Source organism: Manacus vitellinus, unplaced genomic scaffold, assembly GCF_001715985.3.
Source record: "Manacus vitellinus isolate BGI_N305 unplaced genomic scaffold, ASM171598v3 scaffold_1_pilon, whole genome shotgun sequence".
NCBI classification, from domain to species: Eukaryota; Metazoa; Chordata; class Aves; order Passeriformes; family Pipridae; genus Manacus; species Manacus vitellinus.
The window spans coordinates 31,938,321-31,959,391 of NW_021939396.1; the positions used below are offsets into that span (position 1 = coordinate 31,938,321).

The 21,071-nt window shown below is 42.6% G+C and overlaps 1 protein-coding gene across 1 annotated transcript; it reads left to right on the forward strand.

The window, feature by feature from the left end:
* Nucleotides 1–15,312: 15,312 nt before the first annotated feature.
* On the forward strand, nt 15,313–17,634 carry MSC (musculin). Its single transcript, XM_018076210.2, is given in 3 exon segments — nt 15,313–15,349; nt 15,352–15,833; nt 16,601–17,634. Coding segments are annotated over 3 exon segments (606 nt in total). The 3' UTR covers nt 16,688–17,634.
* The last annotated feature ends 3,437 nt before the right edge of the window (nt 17,635–21,071 follow it).

Here is a 21,071-nt window from a genome sequence, read left to right on the forward strand (position 1 = left end):
TCTTGAAAAGCAGTGGTCAGGGACTTTGCTGGGTATTGCAAAACAAGCCTTAGCTACTGAATATTAGAAAACAGCTTACTTTGCTTCTTCCTAAAAGTACAGTATTTTGACATCATAGTCAGAGGAGGAATAGCTGCAATACAGAAAACAAGTCATGTAAATGATTATTCATGCACACTGAAGCATGTGGATCTCAATGTGTGATTCCCCTGAATCGCAAAGCTCAGACAGCGATAGGAAACCTGCAGGGACAGATGTGTTGATGGTAACACTGAATGAAGAGGCAGTCAAGCAGCCTGGGCCTCTCAGTGCTGTGGATTGCCAAACTCACAGAGAGGTTGAAGGTGTTCAGAGCAAACTTATGGAATGAAGAATAGTAAGTACTTGTCTTGTTTCAAGATGAGTCTAGAGAAGTGTGCTTATTGTCATCTTACTTCTATATTAGAAATTTAGGCTTGAAAACTGGTAGTTGGAAGATTTTTTTGGTTCTGACATCTCTTAACAGTGTGTGCAAAGGAGAGATACTTTTTATAGAATACTTGTGGTTGACAGTTTTATACAAGAAAATTATATTAACAGCGTGAATGAATAAGTGTTTTTACATAAGGAACGAATAGCCTTGCAACTGTTTCTCTGCAAAGTTAGAATACTTACATGCTTTGGAGTCAAGACTTTGGGTTGTCTTGTGGGGCCCTTGTGGGGCCCTTGTGGGTCCCTTCCAATTCAGGATAGTCCATGATTCTATGATTCTATATCATAAAAAGTCAGAAACAGGAAGCTCAGATGTTTCCATTGTATAGAAAAGTACTTGTTTCAAAAATGGGCTTTTCTTCCTGACCTTCTTTATAAACCCATAAGCTACCTAGACAAAAAAGTAAATGTGAGGGGGTTTTCTTGATTTAAATACTCCTTTTTCAATAACAAAAAAGCAGCCAAAATATTTCAGTGTTTGACCGATAACACTAATGTGTCTGTGAAGAAATTTCAATTATAGGTATCTTCAGGGGGAGAAAACAGATACCCAAAATGCTTGAAATCTCTTACCTAGAAACACATGGTTAGTCGATGGCAACAAAACTAGTAAAATAAAGGATTTTTTGTTAAATTAAAATAAATACATTCACTGAAGACTGTGGTCCTCTTTTTAACAGTAAAAAGGAAATGAGTAAACACTTGAGTGATGGAGGGTGGAATCTTCAATGTATGTAGAAAATTCTTGGCTGATACCAGTTAAAATGGTGAAAGATATTATGCAAATGAAAGCATATGATCTTTCCATATGTTTTCAGGATCAAGACATGAGCTGTGTTTAGGGAAAATAATTTTTTTAAACAGTTTATGGAGTTATTTCCTATGACAAAGACACTACTGGAAATTATCCAAATTATTGGTGATCCTGAAATTCTTTTCCAGGTCATTCTCTTGGATTGTAGTGTGACTTTCTGGAATTTGCTTGCAGTGCATTGTGTCCTTCTTGAAAAAGTGGAGAAATCCAAAGGTGGAGGTAATTATAATGCCAATCTAGGCACACAATGCTGCTGTCTCCTGCTTTTCAGTTGGCACAAAATGTATGCTGCAAAGTTTAATGTTAATGCTAAGTGATTAGAACCCAAAAGACAACCAGGTGATTAGGCTCAGTCACCATGGGTGTATGAAAAGCAGGTCCTGCTTGACTGGCTTGATGTCCTTCTGTGACAAGTTGACCCTCTTAGTGAATGAGGGGAAGGCTGTGGATGTCATCTACCTGGACAGTAAAGCCTCTGACACCATTTCCCATAGCGTTCTTCTGGAGAAGCTGGCAGCCCACAGCTTGGATAAGTGCACTTGTTCACTGGGTGAAAAACTGGCTGGATGCCCAGGCCCAGAGGGTGGTGGGCAGTGGAGTTACATCCAGCTGGTGGTCCATCACAAGGGGTGTTCCCCAGGGCTCACTGTTGGGGTCCATTCTGTTTAATGTCTTTATCAATAACCCGGACAAGGGGATCAAGGGCACCTTCCGTCAGTTTGCGGATGAGTTTGCAGATGCTTGCATCCAAGTTGGGTTGGAGTGCTGAGCTGCTGGAGGGTAAGAAGGCTCTGCAGAGGGATCTGGACAGGCTGGATCAATAGGCTGAACATGAGGCAGCAGTGTGCCCAGGTGGCCCAGAAGGCCAATGGCATCCTGGCTTTTATCAGGGACAGTGTGGCCAGCAGGATTAAAGCAGTGATTGTCCCACTGTACTCAGCACCGGTGGGGCCACACCTCAAATTCTGTGTGCACTTTTGGGTCCCTTGCTTCAAAAAAGACATGGAGGCACTGGAGTGTGTCTAGAAGCTGGTAAAGGGTCTAGAGCACAAGACCTGTGAGGTGCAACTGAGGTAATTAAGATTGTTTAGCATGGAGAAAAGCAGGCTCAGAGGACACCTTATCTACCTAAAAGGAGGTTGTAACAAGATGGGGATTGGTCTCTTTTCCCAAGTAATAAGCGATAGGAAAAGAGGAAATTAATACAAGTTGCACCAAGGGAGGTTTAAATTGTATATTAAGAAAAATTTCTTCACCTAAAGGGTTATCGAGAATTGGAACAGGCTGCCCAGGGAAGTAGTTGAGTCACCAATCCTGAAGGTATTTAAAAGAAGTGTAGACGTTACCGAGTGGTAACTTGGCAGTGCTGGGTTGACAGTTGAACTCAGTGACCCTTAAAGTGTTTTCCAACCTAAATGATCCTATGACTTCTGTCTCAGATCACAGCTTGGATCAGGACTCAATAATCAGCTGTCAGTTTGTCTTCAGTACAGGGTTGGATGTGACAAGTCCACTACACCAGTTCCAACCCAGCATTCATAGGATATACGGCACACAGGATTTACTATGTACACTCAAAGCAGACAACACGGTCTGCACATAGGATTTACTGTATTCTCTGGTGGACTGAGTTTTCTATGAGCTTCTTAATCCACCTTTACTCTGTGGTTAAGTTAATGGAAGTGATTTGTCACTCAATGTATTTAATTAGGTTTTGCTGCAGAAAACTGGGATGGTAAAAGTGTATATGGACTCCGAAGTCAGCTCATGGAAGAAAAATCTATCAGGGTCCATTACGTTTAAAAACTAAATGTTTGGCTTAGAAAATTACCAAAATTCAAATTGGAGAGCTGTGGAGAGAGTTTTTGTTCTTGCTCTTTGCATACACTCTGCCAGTCATTTGCTTTTTAGCAACTTAGACAGGACTTGATTGAATGGACCTTAGGACTCAATATAATTGTTGTCCTAATTAATTGTCTTATTAATTAAAAAAGAATCTTAAATTAATTTTCATGTGCTTAAAAAGCAAGGGAGGTGCGTGTAATATCTTATCCTGTTTTGAAATACTTTAACCTTCCTGAATTTATCTTTAAAAAGGTATTATGGATGAAGATGAGCACCATGAATGCTTGGAAAAAGCAGTCAGATAAAATGTTCAGATAAAATTATTCAGCATAGCAAGGATGAGGAGAGGATCTGAAAGAAGCATAAAAGTAATTTTTTTTTTACATAGCATTCTCTACGCCAGTTTTGCTGATCATGATAGATTAGAGAGACACAACAGACGTATCCCAAGGGTTTCTGTTACAAAACCTAAGTGCTTGCCAATCTTTGCCTCTGCTGAAAGGCAAAGTTCTCCTAAAAAAAAAGATCTTTCTAATCATATTTCCTTCCTCTTAGGCATGATCTCTGTTTCTGCCTGAAACTGCTCCAGCACTGATACCTTATTCATCTAAAGAACACAGAGAAAGTAACATTTCATGTAACAAATGTAACAGGTGATATTTTGGCCTATAAAATGTAACTCTTGCCACTCATTCCTATATATCTGATTTGTATTACTAAACTTTGAGATGGCCGAAATCAGTTGAGGTTAACTGCATCCTAAACAAGGTTTATGCTAATTTATTTACATCTCAAATGCTACATATAACTAAGTACAAAGACACCAGCTATGTATCTTGAATAAGTGATAATTTTGAGGTAAAGAATGGCAGAACATGCCCCCTTCAATCCTTCTACCACCCTAAAACCACAGTGATTTACATAAAATCATGTAAAGGATTAACCTTGTGTATCTTGGACATGACCTTATTCTGCTCACTTTTGTTGGATTTGCTCCAGACAGATGGAAACTATAATTTTTCTTTTAATGTAGCATAAAACTATAAAGTAAGTTATTTACATATTCTTGAAGTGAAACATCCTTTGTATAGTCCTGTATTTCTTCACTGGAAGTCATCCATCATTACACAAGTGACTACTTCTAATTGCAGGGATGCTTAAGAATAGGTTGCCATCATCTGTTTCCACCTGCATCTTAGTTTGGTACCAGATGAATCTTATCTTGCTAAATCTCTCAGGTGTTTTTGATAAAAACAATCTATTATTTCACTAAAGGTATCGTAAGGTGTGTTTGGACCTGCCTTCCAATGTTTGTACTTATGATGAGGATGCAGGCATTGATCTATATTATTGTACAATAGATACATTTATTCCAAACTGACAAATAATTCATCCAGGTCCTTCCCTTTTTTTTTGTTATATCAATTTAATAATATTATGAAATTTCCAAATGCTAACAACAATCTTTTGAGACTACATAAATCTCTGCAGCATTTGCTTTGTAATTCCAGTTTCTATTTAGGATGAGTGTTTCACAGGAAACCACTGTGAAGCTTTTATTTATGAAGTTATATGAGAAACCATACCTGTGTCCTTCCTACTGCCTCCTGGCATGCTCTTTTAGATAAGCAAGTTGAGCATTTAGTTTGTATTTCCATGGTAAGATGAATAACAACCTTGAATATAATGGTTGTATCTTCCAAGGTCTATTGGTTGGTCTGTTTGTTCCTTTCTGCTCATCTGGAATGCAAGAGCCTGATTCTTTTTTACCAGATAGTGATGTCACTGGTTTTTTTAAACACCTTTTTTACCCGCAGAAGTGCACAGTGTTTGAAGGACTGATTATACGCATCTGCTTGGGTTTTTTAATCCACATTTTACTACAAGTCTGGAAATCTGATGAATTCATTGAATCTGGTGATCATTCCCCCAAGTACAGCAATAAAGTATCTACTGTATTCATGCCCCACCAGTTCCCCACAGATCTGGAGTCACTCATCTTTCGTCTTACTCTTTCATTTTTTCTAATAACAGCCAAAAAGCACAACCCTTGTTTTATACTGACTCTGTATGTCAAGTGCTCACAAAAGCAGAATGTATAGCAATAAGATCAGGACAGCTCCAAACAAAGCACAAAGATACAATTTTAGGCAGTTCTCTCTGTTTCCAGAGGCTTTTTATAGGCTGGTAGATATAACTTGCACATTAACATAGGTGCATTCTCAAAAAGTCAGAAGCATTTTAGTTTAGCTTTTGTATGTAATCTTGTGTAACATCCTTTGACTTTTGCTCATTAAGCAACCATTTCTCTAAGAACAATGAACATGTTACTTCCAGGAAAAATAAAGACATTCAAAAAATGGCTATATCAAGAAATATTACTTTCCCTGGTCCAAGGTTAGATAATTTCCATGTTTTATATGCTGTCCTAGTCTAGTTCACTCCGGTTTTATGGGAAAGAGTATCAGCTCATTGATTCACCTTTCCTTATTCTGCCAACACTAAGATTAATGAATTTATTATGGGTCCAACTATCTTCATAATTATGCTTTAGGGACCTTAAACCAAAACACAATAAAAGCAGACTTGCCAGAGGCCAGCTTCTTGAAGGGGTAGATTGGCTGGCATATCATAATTTTAAGAAACAGAGAGCAAATGGCTGTTCAGCATCTCTTTCCTGCCTTCTATTCACAGTTTGCAGGTACAATTGCTGTGCTGGTTTTGTCTGGGATAGAGGTAACCTTCTTCACAGCAGCTGGTATGGGGCTATGCTTTGGATTTGTGCTGGACACAGTGTTGATAAGAAAGATGTTTTTGGTGCTGTTGAGCAGTTCTTGCACAGAGTCAAAGCCTTTTCTGCTTCTCACACCACCCTACCAGCAAGCAGGCTGGAGGTGCACAAGGAGCTGGGAGGGGACGCGCCAGGACAGGTGACCCCAGCTGACCACAGGGATACCCGATACCATGTGACATCATGCTCAGCATATAAAGCTGGGACAAGGAGGTCTGTCTTCCCAAGTCACTGTTACATGTAATGAATCCCTGCTTTCCTGGGGATGGTTGAACACCTGCCTGCTCATAGGAAGTGGGGAAACTCCTTGTTTTGCTTTGCTTGCACATACAGCTTTTGCTTTACCTATTAAAATGTTTTCTCTCTTTTCCTCTTCCAGTTCTTTCCCCCATCCCAATGCCAAGGGAGTGAGCAAGCACAAGGTGGAGCTTACTTACTGGTTGGGGTTAAACCACAACAATTGTTTAGGAACATTTTTATGCCAACATTAAGACAAGAAACACTGCTGTCTGTATAAATTAAAGCATCTTCTTTGATTTAACTCCAGATGCAGTTAAAGCTGTCAATGAAGTTGTTAGACTTAATGGGTGTGTGGGGATGGGGGGGCAGGGGCTGTGGACTGAAACCTCACATCCCTGAGGCTCCTAAATCTCGTGTTGAGGCACGGGCAAATAATTTGCTGTCTCATCATTGGTATTACAATGAATCAGGAAATTAATCAGTTTCAGACAGGCTCAGAATTTGGATTAGATTATATTAACACTGTCTGTTGAAAAGCATGTGTTCAGGAGTTTCAGAGACTTAAAAAAAAATAAACATAACTTAAAATTGCTCTAATGTGTGAGTCACTTCTTACAAGGCTCTTCTAATCTAATTTTAAGTAAAGCGTTGTGTTGCTGATTTTACTTGGAAATTAGGGACAATGAATGTACAAATGAGTAGAGCATCATGACCTTGAATAGATACATCAGTGAGTTTAATTTCTGGTGACTGCTTCTTTGCTTTGTTTGAATAGATGTATGCATTTAGTCTACATGTACATAGATCAGAAAGAATTAACACTTTCCAGAACAACCATAACAATTTGCTGGAAGCATTCTTTCCAATTCAGTGGGTTGCACTAACTTTGCCTTATCCACCACATTATCATTATCCTCCCCCTAGTTTCCTTGTTCCACATACAGGAGAGCACTGACAGTGTCTAAGGCAATGTTCTCCATTTGACCCTGAAACATGGAATATCATCCTGATTCATGAAACCAGAACAGCAGCTTACCCTTTTTACCATCCATTACATTATGGCATCGTGGGATCTCGAACTGTCATGGTCAGTGCGATGTCAAACCAGCTGCCTCATGGTGAGGAAGTGCAATCACAGACTAAGAAAGAGGTAAAGGAGAGCTGAAAAGTAAAAGCAGTCAAGGTAAGTCAACTGTAAATGTAAATATCTTTAAGTAACAATTTTGAGCAGGGGGCACTCGCACATTTTAAGCCACTTAAAGGGAACAAATCAACAATTAAGTCTTAAAGCATTCTATGCAGTCTCCTACAGCAAGTACACTCAAGATTGGATAACAAGGTCAGAAAACCATTGTACTAGTTCCTAATAATCTCTCCTCAGAAACGGTCAGCTAGTGGGATAACATAAATGGAATAATTAGAATTTAGGGAATTTTGCAGTAGCTACTATGAAAATTCTATTCCATCTTGAATTGAAAAATGCTTTTGAAAAAGTCCTGGGTACTTTATGAAATAATCTGTGTCTTTTTTCACCATAAAAATAATGGTAAAATTAATTATGAAATTAATTATGAGTAGAGAGCTTACCTCATGTAATACATGTAGAACATGTATCACAGTCTGTGCTTGTTTCCAAAGACACATGTTATTTAATACATGATAACCATCCAAGTTATGCTAAGTACACCTGTGAGAGAATTTGTAAATGTCCTTAAACCCAGGTTTCACATAGAAATACATCCTTGAGAGAGGACCATGAAAGTGTCACTCTCAGAGGGACTGTGGAATGCATTACTGGATATTTTTAGTTGCATCAAGAGGTCCTTAGTTAAACACTTTTTTTTTTCCAGATTTACACCAAATGTAATTCAACTTATTTTGGCACAAATGTTTCCTGTTTTAACCCAGGGTCCACAGGAAAAGACCTAGACATTGCGAATCAGATTTTCAACTTGTGTCATTGTGTCAGATCAGCAAAATGATGGCTTTCTAATTTTTTAAGCTAGTTGATGAACTTCCTCAGTAGTGTTCCCACTTTACACAGGCATTCATTCGAAGTATAAGGTATGCCTCCAGCTTTGCAAAATTAGTTAACTGTTCTGTTTAATTTTAAGCAGTGATTCTTAACAGGTTCTTGCATGATGTGTACAAGTTTCCTTTAACAGTATGGGTTCATCCTTGCCACGAGCCCTGGTATTGACAGAATAGCCATTTTGTTTGACATAAGATGTAGATAAATTCTGATGCATTTTATTTTCCAATTGTTGACTTGGAGAAATCTACCATAAAAGGAAGAAAGGAGTGTATTGTGATGTTGGTTTGCTCTTGATAATTAGCCACTAACATAATTCAAACACTAAAGTAAGGAAAGGTAAAGGACAAAAGTCTGACTTAAATTGTGCCTGTTGTGAATAATGAGCTATCAAAGATAAAAGCAAAGTTTAAAGGTTTGTAGAGTTAGAAAGAGATCTCCAGTTCCCAGTGTCATTGGTGTAAGAGTTAATATTATGCTAATAGATTTATTCTGCAGGATTAAATCATCTGGGGCATGTTTCTTAAGTCTGATCATCATTATCTGAAATCCAAACAGCCTTCTCTGAAAACAAAATTTGCTTCTGAATATAGGAATAAAAGACAGAAACATTCTCTAAAGGGTTTGAGTTGTAAATATGACCACTATGTCTATGAAAACTTATTTCACTGCGTCTCTGAACATCTGTTCTCTTATTCGGGTCTTATTTATTTTCCTAAGCAATAAATAAATAAATAAGGGCATGTACATGAATATACCCATGATCACAAAATTATAAAAAAAAAGAAAATAAACCACAAAATAATTTGCAAAAGAATTCCCCTTCAGCCATCAAGAAGTATCTGCAAAGAGAATATTGTAAGATCATGACAGAAAGCAGCCTGGGAGACTCTGGAACATTTTGGCTACTTAAACTTTAAAGCACTACTACCATAATGATGTGTTTTCAGATGTAGGAGTACTTTTTAGAAATACTGAGAAAAGAACAAAATTTCTGGTTTAATATTACGTAGGATATGGAAACAAGCATTCAGAAAGTGGGAAAATTGGTGGTACATCACAGCTGAGTTCTTAACCTAACACCTTAAGCTCTTCCTTTTTAAATGCAAATCTACCTATGTATGTCAAGACCAAGTGCTAGAAGAATCATGTCTATTACACCTAAAAATCGTTATCACAACAATGGCATGTCACACATCTCAGATCCAGAATTAACCCAATAATGGGGGATGTGGTCACTTGTAATTTTATTCATTCAAAATCTAGTTGCATTATAGGTCCACTAAGTCAAATATCTGGAAAAGTGAATATTATACTCAGATACACAATATTCTATGAAGGAGAACAGAGCACAGACAAAGCGATGCTGTCTCTTACAAGAGCAAAAGCATCCATCCTGACGTGGCCTGCACCTGGAGCCTGAGCACTGCTGAGATAAGATGTCGAAGCTGTCCTGCCTGGTATTCAGGAGGCTACTCAGGTGCCTTCCTCAGAAAATTTGTTCCCTAGAGAAAAAACCGAATGATTTCGCCAGACTGAACGTGAGGCTGCTGTGACTGCAGTCTACATGCATTGTGTGCCCTTTGAAGCCTTCCCTCAATACAGCTAGTGATGCGATGCCAGAGTGCCGGAGTTTTACTCTGGATAACTCTGGGCAGTGATTTTCCTTCTGCTGCCCACGAAGCTGTCTCACCGGCAGTGTGCCCCTGCCTGAGAGCCCCCACTGCCTTCTCTACCAGTTCCTAGGGAAGCCGTACTCCTCCGTCTGCTCTGCTGCAGCCCAGCCCAGCGAGTGTGCTGTAGCGTTCAAGTATAATGAAGTGCTGTAGTGGTGTTATCTCCCCCCATCTCTTCCGTCTTGCTCTGATGGGCTTCCCTCTCAGAGTGAAACACAAGGAGGAGACTAACACACAGTTTCCTCTTGCCTGATGTTTGCTTGTTATTCCAGCTAATTTGCTCCAAGAGAAGAAATAAACTGTGCTTTAAACAGCACCATTAATTCTGTTTCATTTAGGCCAACAGCACATCTCCTGGCATAATTAAAAAAAAAATAGAATTAGTAGGAAAAATACTTCTTTCTCTCTCGCTCGCTCTTTTTTTTTTTTTTTTTTTTTTTTTTTTTTTAATTAAAGGAAACCCCCATCTCCCCTTCTCAAACTCCCCCCACCTTGGCTGACTGACAAAGTGAGCAGAATCCGTGTTCTCACACCAGCGGGTATCTATTACATGAGAACTTTCTTCTGGCGCCAGGAGGTATTTAAAGAGTTTGCCTGGCTATTCCACAGGGGAAACCCTGCTGAAAGTTGGGGATACCTGAGCACAACTCACTGCTGGCCAAGCTCCGGGCAAAGCAGCGATCACACTTGATAACGTCTCGTTGCCGTTATTGCTCTAGAAATGTCGGGGAGAATAAGTAAATAACAGGGAGAGGTTTCTTTCCTCGGGGAAGGTGTGGTCGTCTTGTCCTGCGGGGTGGAATTCCCTTTGGGGAAATTAGAGGCTCGAAGGAGAAACCTGTGGGTGTTGGGGTTTTTTGTTTTGTTTGTTTGAGGTTGTTTTGGTGAGGGTTTTTTGTTTGGTTTGGGGTCTTTTTAGGGGGGTGTTGTTTGTTTGTTTGTTTGTCTGGTTGGTTTTAATTTTAAAAGCATGTCCCCGCTTATGCTCAGGGTTGCTGAGTGAGGAGCACCAATCCTCCCCACAGCCCAGGCAGTAAAACCAGCCCCGCAGTCGCCGGCGCAGCACACCAGCGGCTCGCTCCACTCCTATCGCCTAGCAACTCCCTCCGGCAGGATTTTCCTCCTGGAGCCGAGGGTTTCCTCCGCCAGGCCGGCGATCGCCCAAGCACATACTCCTCCGGCAGCCGGAGAGCGCTGCCCGACCCGCACCAGGAGGTCGCCCCGCGGGGGCAGCCCCGGCCCGCGGGATGGTGTCCGGGGAGCGGAGGAGGGGGGCGGACAGGGGGCTTTTAACCGCGGTTTGTAGTCCCTTCACCAAATGAATCACTGAGCACGTCCCTTGATTGCAAGGTTTGCACTCGCTAGGCAAAATAAACTCTAGTAAATACTTTTTTTTTTCCTTCCAGGGGTTCACTTGTCTCCTGTTTGCTTTATTTGACATGGCTTGACCCACTGAGTAGTTTTTAATTTTCTTATATGGTGGAAAGCCACTTTTTAGAGAAGCCCCTTCGTCCGTCCCATCCCCCCCTCCCCCCGCATCCCCCGTCTCCAAGGCACACACATTTCATTTCCAGCAACTGCTCGGGCTAGCGGTTCCTGCCTTCCCCCGTGATAATTTCGGGATCGCCCTAGCCCCAGGGGAGCCGGGCTAGCTCGCACGGAGTATCCCCAGAGAGGCTGCTGACAGGGCACCGAGACACGGGCATCACGGCGCTGTACGACAATACGAAAGGGAATCTTTTAGCGGTCCCCCGACCCGTATCAGGGGGGGTAAGGACAGGGCATCCAGGGCAGTGGCTGTAGCAAACAGCATTCCTGGTTAAAACAGGCGTTTTAAACGGAGACAAAATTGGTGGGGGAATGAGGAATGCCGCACACTTCTCCCTTCACTCGGTGCCTTTAGCGGGCGATGTATAGGCGTCTTTGCTCTAGATGGCATTTAGCAAAGGTAAATTCATCCACCTGCTTTTCCTACTGGACCAGCGATGTCAAGCATCCATCCCTTCGTGACAGAAGCCTTGCACGCCCTTCACGCAGCCTGGATGTGTGTTGCAGTCGCTTGTGGAAAGATGAAGACTGATATCCTTTGCCAGACACCGTTCTCATATCCTCCAGACATCCTGCCTGTCTCACCACCTCGGGAAAATGAATAAAAACACTCTTGTTATATTGAGGTCTTTCAGAAAATGTGTAAGAGCACTTCAGGTCGGGGCGAAGTCCCTCGGTAAAGCTGATGAGTTCGAAGAAAGGACAAATGCCAAAAGAAAGCCTTATTTAAAGCACTTTATCGAGAACACATCATCTTCTTCCTCCACCCTACTTTGTCGCTGCCAACACTTCAGAGGATGAAGGTGAAAGACACAGGGCTTTTAGCAGTTCCCCCTCCCATCTTCGGAGATAATCTGGGGTTTACAGACTTGGCCTCCGCTCAGTTTTTTCTCTTTTGCTTTTTGCTATAATTTATTCTGAAATTTTAAAAAGGAAATTAAAGAATTATACCCCCTCTGCCTCATCTCAGGCACCTGCAGGGGTGTTAGAGTCGTGCTTTCGCCGCGGGGGTTGAGGCTCCCGGGCACAGGCGCTGCCCAGCCTGTCCAGGGATGCTCTTCGCCCTTGCCAGTCCTCAGGCGCGGAGCGAAAACCTCTCACCTGATATAAAAAAAAATGAAGGAGAAATCTAGTTTTCGTGAACTTCTTGCTGCTTGGATGGGTTGATTGCATTTATTTACCAAAATGCCTTGTGGAAAAGTGTGAGAAAGAAACTCAACTCCGTCTCAGTGCACCTCTCCAATTTAGGGATCTCCCCTCAGCGGAGATACGCTGTGAAGGCCAGTTTTTTGTGTCCTCGGGGCCAACAACGGTGCATGAGGCAAAGCTCCCTGGGGAAGAGCCTCTCTGCAGCTTCTTCCCACGCAGGAACTGTTTTAGCTGCTGCTCCAATCCCTTGAAATGCACACGCTGGGCTTTGCAAACCCAGGCTGCCTCGGCACCACACCCGGAGTGCAGGGGTGGACCGTGAAACAGGGCAGGATACTGGTCTCGGAGTTAGGGCACAAATAGTGGATTTAACTTTTAACGGAGAAAGGGGAAAGGGACTGCACCTGATAACGGTAAAGCATAAAATGCTGCCCTGGTCTACCAGTGGCTTTTTCCCCACTCAGCACAGAGACCATAAAGGATCAAAGTCTTGACAAATGGAAGCATGATGTAATGCCCTGGCCCCATCAAAGACTTTATCCTGAAAATGATATCTTCATCAGGATCGCAGAAATTAGCGGTTTGATAGATGTGAGAGGAGTCAGGTCTGCTCGGTTTTGTTGTTTGTTGCGCACCAGCTTATACATTGGGAATATCCCCATTTCCTTCTCATCCAGGAAATAGGCAAAGACGATCTGAGAATTTGGCTATTCCACACGCCCCCAATCCTTTCATTAAATGCGCCGAAGTATCCATTATGCGTCGCCTTTAATCCGTCGAGGCAGAGATAGGCGGGAAAGGTGAGATTAGCCATTGCGGCTTTTAAGACTGGGTACCATTTTCTTCTTTGTTTAAAGAAATTCAGCACTTTCTCCCATTAATCTTTAGCAGGGAAAGCGTTCAGCCCGCACCTGTATAAACAACCCAGATGGGGGTAAAAAGTAAACCTATATGTCTTCCCCTGCAGTATCTTTATATATATATATATATATATATATTTATACGGATAATGTAGGCTAATTGGGGAGACAGAGCAACCCCAAGGTCCGGCGCTCTGCCCTTTCACCGTGCAGCGTGTGGGACACAGCCTGAGCATCGTAGTGTCAAACCAAGTTCAAGAGATCCAGTTGCAAGATCAGCTGCCTGTTTAGGTGGTTCAAGAAATGTCAAGTTTCACTTGGAAAGGCTGCCGTTAAACCCGGCTCTGATGTGGTTCTAGCCCCAGCGGGTGAAGCTGGGGTTTGCACAGTGTTAAGTGGCCTCAGTGAACCCGCAAGGCTGCCGGAGACGGGAGCAAAGCGCTGGGTGCAAAGGCAGCCGGCGGTGCCAGGAAAGTTGCGTGGCAGCAGCCGGGAAGGTTCCGCTCGGCCAGGAGGGAAATGGAAGGGAAAAAGCGTGAGCAAAAATTGCGGGACAAGATCTTTCCACCTGTTGTAGTCATTAGGTTCTTTTACGAGAACTACATTTTTATTCTGGTTAACTCTATCCAGGCTGTGAAGGCCAGTGAGGAACCAAGCGCTAGTTCTTCATCCAGAAAAGAAGGGATGTTTTGAGGGAGTGTGAGGAATACGAATTGATGGTTGATTTTTTTTTTTATTTTTTTATACCCTGGTTTAATTTGCATATCAGTATTTCCATTGGATACGGAGTCCTCCACTAGCCTGTGGACTCTCTAAAAGTTGTACTGTGGAATTTGTTTCTAGCCAGTAGCTTGAAAAGCTCTCTCTTTTCGTTTGCTCTGTGACACAGAGGTGTACATAGCCTAATAAACTGGGTTTTAATTAATTGCTCTGAGGACGGAGAAGCCCTTGGACACGGTATACTCACTCGCTACCGTGTGTAGCTTCACCCCAAATTACTGACACTATCGAACCACAGTACGCACGTTCCCAGCGGCTTTTTGCATTGCTCCCCACCCATCGTACACCCACTCCCGGGTGCCGCGTCTCCTGCTGCCTCTGTCCGCTCCAGTGGGGGCAGAGGGATCGCACAGCCGCTTCCTGGAGCTGGGCAGGCAGTGGGCAGGGGACACCGTCCTGCCGCGCCGCTCGGCTGCGGGGAGCGGGGCTGCGCACCAGCTTATACATTGGGAAGATCCCCCACCCTCGAAGGAAAACTAAGAAAGAGAGCGAATGTAGGTGGGCTGTGAGCAGTTCCGGGTCGCGCTCAGCCTTAGAGATAGGGAGCAGTGCCCCGCTCCCCGCGAAAACACCGGCGGTACGAGCCTTGGAAGTATTTTACATCCTCCGGGGCGAGGAGAGGGGTCTGTCCCAGGGGAAAGGAGTTTATTCGCTCGGCACACACACACACCTGGAGACGTCCCCGCATGTTCCTGCGTGTGTGCGCCCCCCACCACACGGGTCTGTCTCTGTCCACCGCCGCACCTAGCACCCGCCGCGCGGACCGCGGATAAGCGCGGAGAGGCAACGCCCCGGCGCGGAGCTTCGCCGCGCGTTCGACCCCCGCCCTGAGCCCCTCTCCTCCGCCCCGAGCCCTCTCCTCCCCCTCTGCACCCCTCTCTTCCCCCCCGCGCCCCTCTCCTCCCTCCGCCGGCAGATGGTTCGCCTCCGCGGACACACGAATATATAGGGCTGTCAAGGGGCGCAATCCCCCTCCGCACCCCCCCCTCGCCCCGCCCCGGTACGAACTCTCCGCGGCCGGGGACGCCCCGCTCTGGGCCGACTCGCCCCGGCCGTCCGCCCCCTCCTGCCTGCCGCGCTGCCCGCCTCCCTGCCCGCCCGGGGCCATGTCCACGGGCTCCGGGAGCGAGGCGGAGGAGCTGCCGAGATGGACCTGAGAGCGCTGCAACTGGACTACCCGCAGCCGCCGGCCAAGCGGCAGCCCCGCGGTGATCTCTATCCCTCGGGGGACAACTCCTCGGCGGCGGAGGAGGAGGAGGAGGAGGAAGAAGAGGAGGAGGAGGACGGCGAGGGCAGCTGTGCGGCGGGGCCTGCGGGCAGCGGCTGCAAGAGGAAGCGGGCGCGGAGCGGCGGCCCCGGGGGCAAGAAGGCGGCGTCGGGGCCGCGGGGGCCTCCGCCCGAGGGGAAGCAGTCCCAGCGCAACGCGGCCAACGCGCGGGAGCGGGCGCGGATGCGGGTGCTGAGCAAGGCGTTCTCCCGGCTGAAGACGAGCCTTCCATGGGTGCCGCCCGACACCAAGCTCTCCAAGCTGGACACACTGCGCCTGGCGTCCAGCTACATCGCCCACCTCCGGCAGCTCCTGCAGGAAGACCGCTACGAGAACGGCTACGTCCATCCAGTCAACCTGGTACGGCGCGGCGCGGGGGGCGCGGAGGGCGGGATGCGCGGCGAGGGGCACCCTCGGGAAACCCCCAGGGGGCCGTCCGGGATAGCCCCGCAGGGCCAACCCCTCGGGCTTCGACTGGCAGCGCTCAAGCCGTGCCCTCCCAGGCAGAAGCGGCGGGGCGGCCCGGGCTGCTTGGTGAATCCCCAGCCACCCTCGCTCCGCGGGCGACCCGAGCGCCGGGCTTGACCTTCGGTGATGGTGGGTGTGTCAGTCCTGGGGAGTCAGAGTAGGGGACCTTAAAGAACTACATTCCTCGGGCATTAGGCAAGCTTAGTGTCCTAAAAAGGAGTAACTAGGTCTGCGGGCTGGCCGGGAGCACCAGCAAGCCGTCATGAGTTCATCGGGCCAAAACTAAACGCCCGATGCTTCGTCACGGGGTAAAAAGGTTTCTTATATACAGCAGAGTGATTGTTTTTGAGTATTTGATATGGTTTTTATTTATTAAATGATGTAAACAGTTGCAAAGCAAGAGAAACGTTACATTTTGGATGAGAACAATCTGTTGCTGACCATTGCAGCCCTTCTGTGGAACATTTAATTATAATGAAAAACGTAATGAAAATATTTGTTAGAGGAACTCAGCTCTCTCTGTGCTTCCCACAGGGACTAAAACATGATGACGTGTTTGCAACTGAACCAGAGTTAGACATCTATCAGTAATAAAGCTCCAGTTTCATATGAGGATAAACTTTCTTTTAATATGAAATATTTTTTCTTTTTGCTTACAGACTTGGCCATTTGTGGTTTCAGGAAGACCTGACTCTGATACCAAAGAAGTTTCTACAGCCAGCAGATTATGTGGAACTACTGCATAGTCAGAATAAATTGAAGATTTTTAATTGTTGTTGATCTTTTTTATGGGATGGATATTCTTAAGAGCTGTGGTTTATCGGCTCAGGACTAGAAGATGGGGACAAACCCCCATCTCTAACAGTGTTAAATCTGTGTCCCTTGTAATTCTTTTCCCTTAGAGTTCTGAGGGATGTTTATTTAAAGCAGTAAAGAAGGGAGGGAGTTGGAATTAGACTTTTTATGAACTGACTGCAGCAGCTGAAGTCTGAGACTTGGCTTCATCATTCCTACAATTGCCTGAGGACCTGCTGTTCTGAGGCTTTTAAACTAATGAAAGAGGAATATAATGATATAGAATTAACAGCATGGACCAAAATACAACTCTACAAACTAACCCCAAACAGTGTTATTTTTATTGTAAATCAAATCAGTATTTTAAAGTAGCTTTGAAACTCAGATAGATTTATAATATATTTTGATGGCCTTTGTATTCACGGATCTAGCTTACTGCAACTATGAAATAAGTATAGTCATACTTCTTTTTTTTTGGTCCCTTTAACCAGATTTTTCTTAGAAGTGTGTAAGAGGCCACATTCTGCATTTAGGTTACCATCCATTGGAATTAAACTAATTCCTTTGATTATATCTTGAAGTGCCACATGTAGGAATGTGGGACTGTCACTAGAACTGTGGCAGAGTTTCTGTACCTTAATCTGGAAGGGAATTTTGCTTACTGTATGGCAAGGGTGCCTGTGTTGAAAAGAATGAGTTTGTATGATGCTGCAAAATAACAAGAATTCACAATGTTTTAAATATTTTTCTTGTATGCTTATCTTTGAAAAGTTTGCTCTCAAATGAGTTAAAGTGTCATTTATTAATGGATTCAAATGTTGTAATAAAAGAGGATGCCATCAAATAAGTTGCAAATGTAAATAACTCTATTTTTTTATAAATTACATTAAAAGCTTGGTTACAATGAATTGCTGGTACTGTGATACTGTGTGGTTGCATCCATATGCGAGCATCTTTGTAATGCATGTTCTTGAAACCTGCTTTTGTAAATACAGTTATCTTCCCCACCTCTTGAGAGCAGATGCATCTCCACAACAGAGTCAGATAAGAACATTATCACCCCAAACATTTCATGTGAGGCACAGTACTATATCAATAAGCAGGGAAAGACACATTTTTACAACTTACAGAATGCATTGTAACAGTCTCTTCTGTGATGCAGAAATATAAATAAATGTAGCTTAAGAAATCAATATCATATACTGTAATAGCTTGTTTTGCTCTTCTCTGTCATTTCACATTTCCATCTGTAGTCTGTTTTGCTTTTATTTGTATTTTTGCAGTGGGAAATCAGATGAGTTTTCCTAGTTGGAGCAGAATTTACCTGTTTTAAGATTAAAACTGCTGAGATAAGATTTTATTTTTTCTCAAGATACTTCACTAGTGGTTAACTCACAGTAAGGAAGATGGAATTGCTTTAGAGAAGAAAAAGCCACCTCTTCCTCATATAAGCAGTGAGGAGGAAGAAACATTTGCTTAACAAGAAAAAGTTTAACCTATTTTGTTGTCAGGTCATTCCATGTCATGGATTTCTGGTTTGACATACTGCATAGAAACTCAAGACTGACTATTGGTAGTGTCTTGCAAGTAGGTGAACTGCAGATAATGGCTTTTCTTCTTGCAAAATGTAAAATAATCCAGAGTCACTGCAAAATAAGATGAGCAATCAGTCCAAGATCTGCTGAAATGGTTGCTTTTAGTGATTTGGGGGCAAGCTGTACAGAGACCATAATATAACTTATCTTCCATTTTTTCCAGAGAGTCTGTAAAGGAAAGGGGCTATCCTAATTTGCAGTTGTGTGACTGAGGTGGGACTCCAACTGACCTTCTCTAGGAAGCTTTATAAAAAGAAAAGAACATAAACAGTAAAGCAAAAAGGAAGGACCTTTAGGAAGGCATAAGTTATAAGAAAACTCAGCCAATGTTTATCTAAACCCTAGAGAAAAGATTATTCAGCAGTTTAACTAAGGTACCACTTAAGATAATCTCAGTTGTGATATTTAGCTGGTTTTGGCCTTGATCCCAGCTGTAATTGGTTAACGACTCTAGGAGATCAGAAAAACAAGGAAAGCTGGAGAAGTTTAAACAGTATAAAAAGGTCCATGCAAAGTAATGGAAAAAAACGTTCAGGGTATATTCCCAAATATGAAGTGGTTATATTAAGTAAATACAGTAGGTCAAAACTGGGGGTGAGGAGTGTAACATGAAGTAAAAACATAGGATTGCTTGAATCCATGCACCATACTACATGACCTCAAATACTTTTTTCTTTGTGCCTACATAATATATAAAAATACTTTCTTCATAAAGTATTGAATGCACTTCCTGCACTTGTTATGACAACAGATACATAGTGCCCCAACAGACTGTCGCTGGTTTTAGCATAGAAGTAAACAATGGCCACAGGTAACATTTCAGGTCAAAAACTGGAGAGAAAATGATAGCTTTTAGATACTGAATGTTGTCTAAGACTCAATTCTTTCTTTTAAACACGTCTGTAGAGAGATACATGTCTTATTGTATACTTATTTCTCTTAATATAGCAGTTAGGGATGTTTGGATTTCTCCAACAAGGATATTACATTTCAAATCATTAATTTTGATCCTTGGGTTCATAAATATTTTTTTTAAAAGCAAATTAATAATCTTCTCTCCCAGTGAAAGGCATTATGTGATTAGGAAAAAGTTCAGGCAATTGAAAGGCTCCTTGCAGGTTTGTTCTGAGATGAAGGCCGCTGTCTTTCCAGGGAAGTGCCAGGTAGGTCACGTATTCTGGCATTCCTCACCTATAAAGACATATCAAAAGTACATGCATGCATTTTTGAAATCTTTGAAATTCACAAACAGATGAAATTCAGATCAGTGCTTTATATGAATGAGGTGACCAAAACATTCTAAAATGCTATTTTTGAGCATTTGAGATTCCATAGAAAGATAATGTGTTTTGATCTTTCTTTTTTTCTTCTTTTTTTTCCCTTTTTTTTTTAAATCAAGTTTTTGCCAATTCGATAGAGTAAATTGATTTAATTTGTAAAGTCTGAGTGTTTTCTTTGAGTGGGTAATTCCAGAGCTGTGTGGAGGGGAGACTTAAAGTAAAAAACTACCTCACATTTCTACAGTTCACAAGCACGGAAGGTAAGAAATACATACATTTTTATTAGATTTGACAAGTTTACACTTGGTGATTTTTTTTGTTACATTAATGACAAGGTAAATTGTGTACCCATCTTGATCCCACAAAGTTATGCAGAATTTGCTAAAGCTGTTTTACAAATAAAATGCCAAATCATCTGCAACTTGGCTATTCAGCCAAGACCTGTTTCATGTGAAGTCCTAATGGCAGAATACCTGCATTGACTTTCCTGGCAGACAGTCCGTACAGAAGGAGGAATACTTGTCTCCCAAAAATATTTTCATGACTTTAGACTGATATAGATGCTGTGTGGAACTTCGTTTTGTCCCTATTCTGTGTGGGAATCTGATAGAGCAGATCATTAGCGTCTCTCATGAAACCATTCCTTTCCAATGCATGTGTTTGCTTACACAAGGAAAATATATCTGTCACATTGAAAATGTTAACAATTCTGAACTGAGTAAAATAAACACAGTTTGCATATAAAAAATATCTAAGCCTTACCTTTCCCATTTAGTGCCTTTATACACATACTATTTAAAGAACTCTCAGACACGCTAAGGATTCTAAATAAAAATTTTGAGTTTATCAGCTAAGTAAAGGTGACTGAAAGAAATGCAGTTGCTACTATAGGGGTCTCCCAGGAGAAAGAGGGAGTTGAAGAAATCAATTTTAATATCTTAATAAGTATCTGAAATTTACTCTGTCTCTCTTTATTGACTCTAGAAGGATTTGAAGGTGACCAACTGCATGATTCAGTTAAATATCTAATGTTTCAGTTAACTATGTAATGTTGTAAGGAATACAGGCATGTTTAAATGTCTGAACTTTATATGAACCAAAGAAGCTAAAAAGAAGGAAGAAGGGAAATTTAGAGCCACCCACTTATACAAGCTTATAGTAACCTTATAAGCAAATAATAAATATATTATTTGGATGAAATAACTTGGAAAGCTGTCCATTCTATTGTGCAATAGTCACTTCTTCCCAAGTAACTAATTCTGTATGCATTTGGTATGGCAGTGCAGATTCTCACCATGACTAATAGCAATTATACCTAAGAATTAGGTTCCACCACTGGACAGTGTTTATCATACTTCAGCTGAAAGAGATGTACACAGATTTTCTACAGTGCACAGAGACAGATGTTGAGCTGCCTTCCAAACGCTAAATACCTAAATCCGTATTTTTAATACATTCTG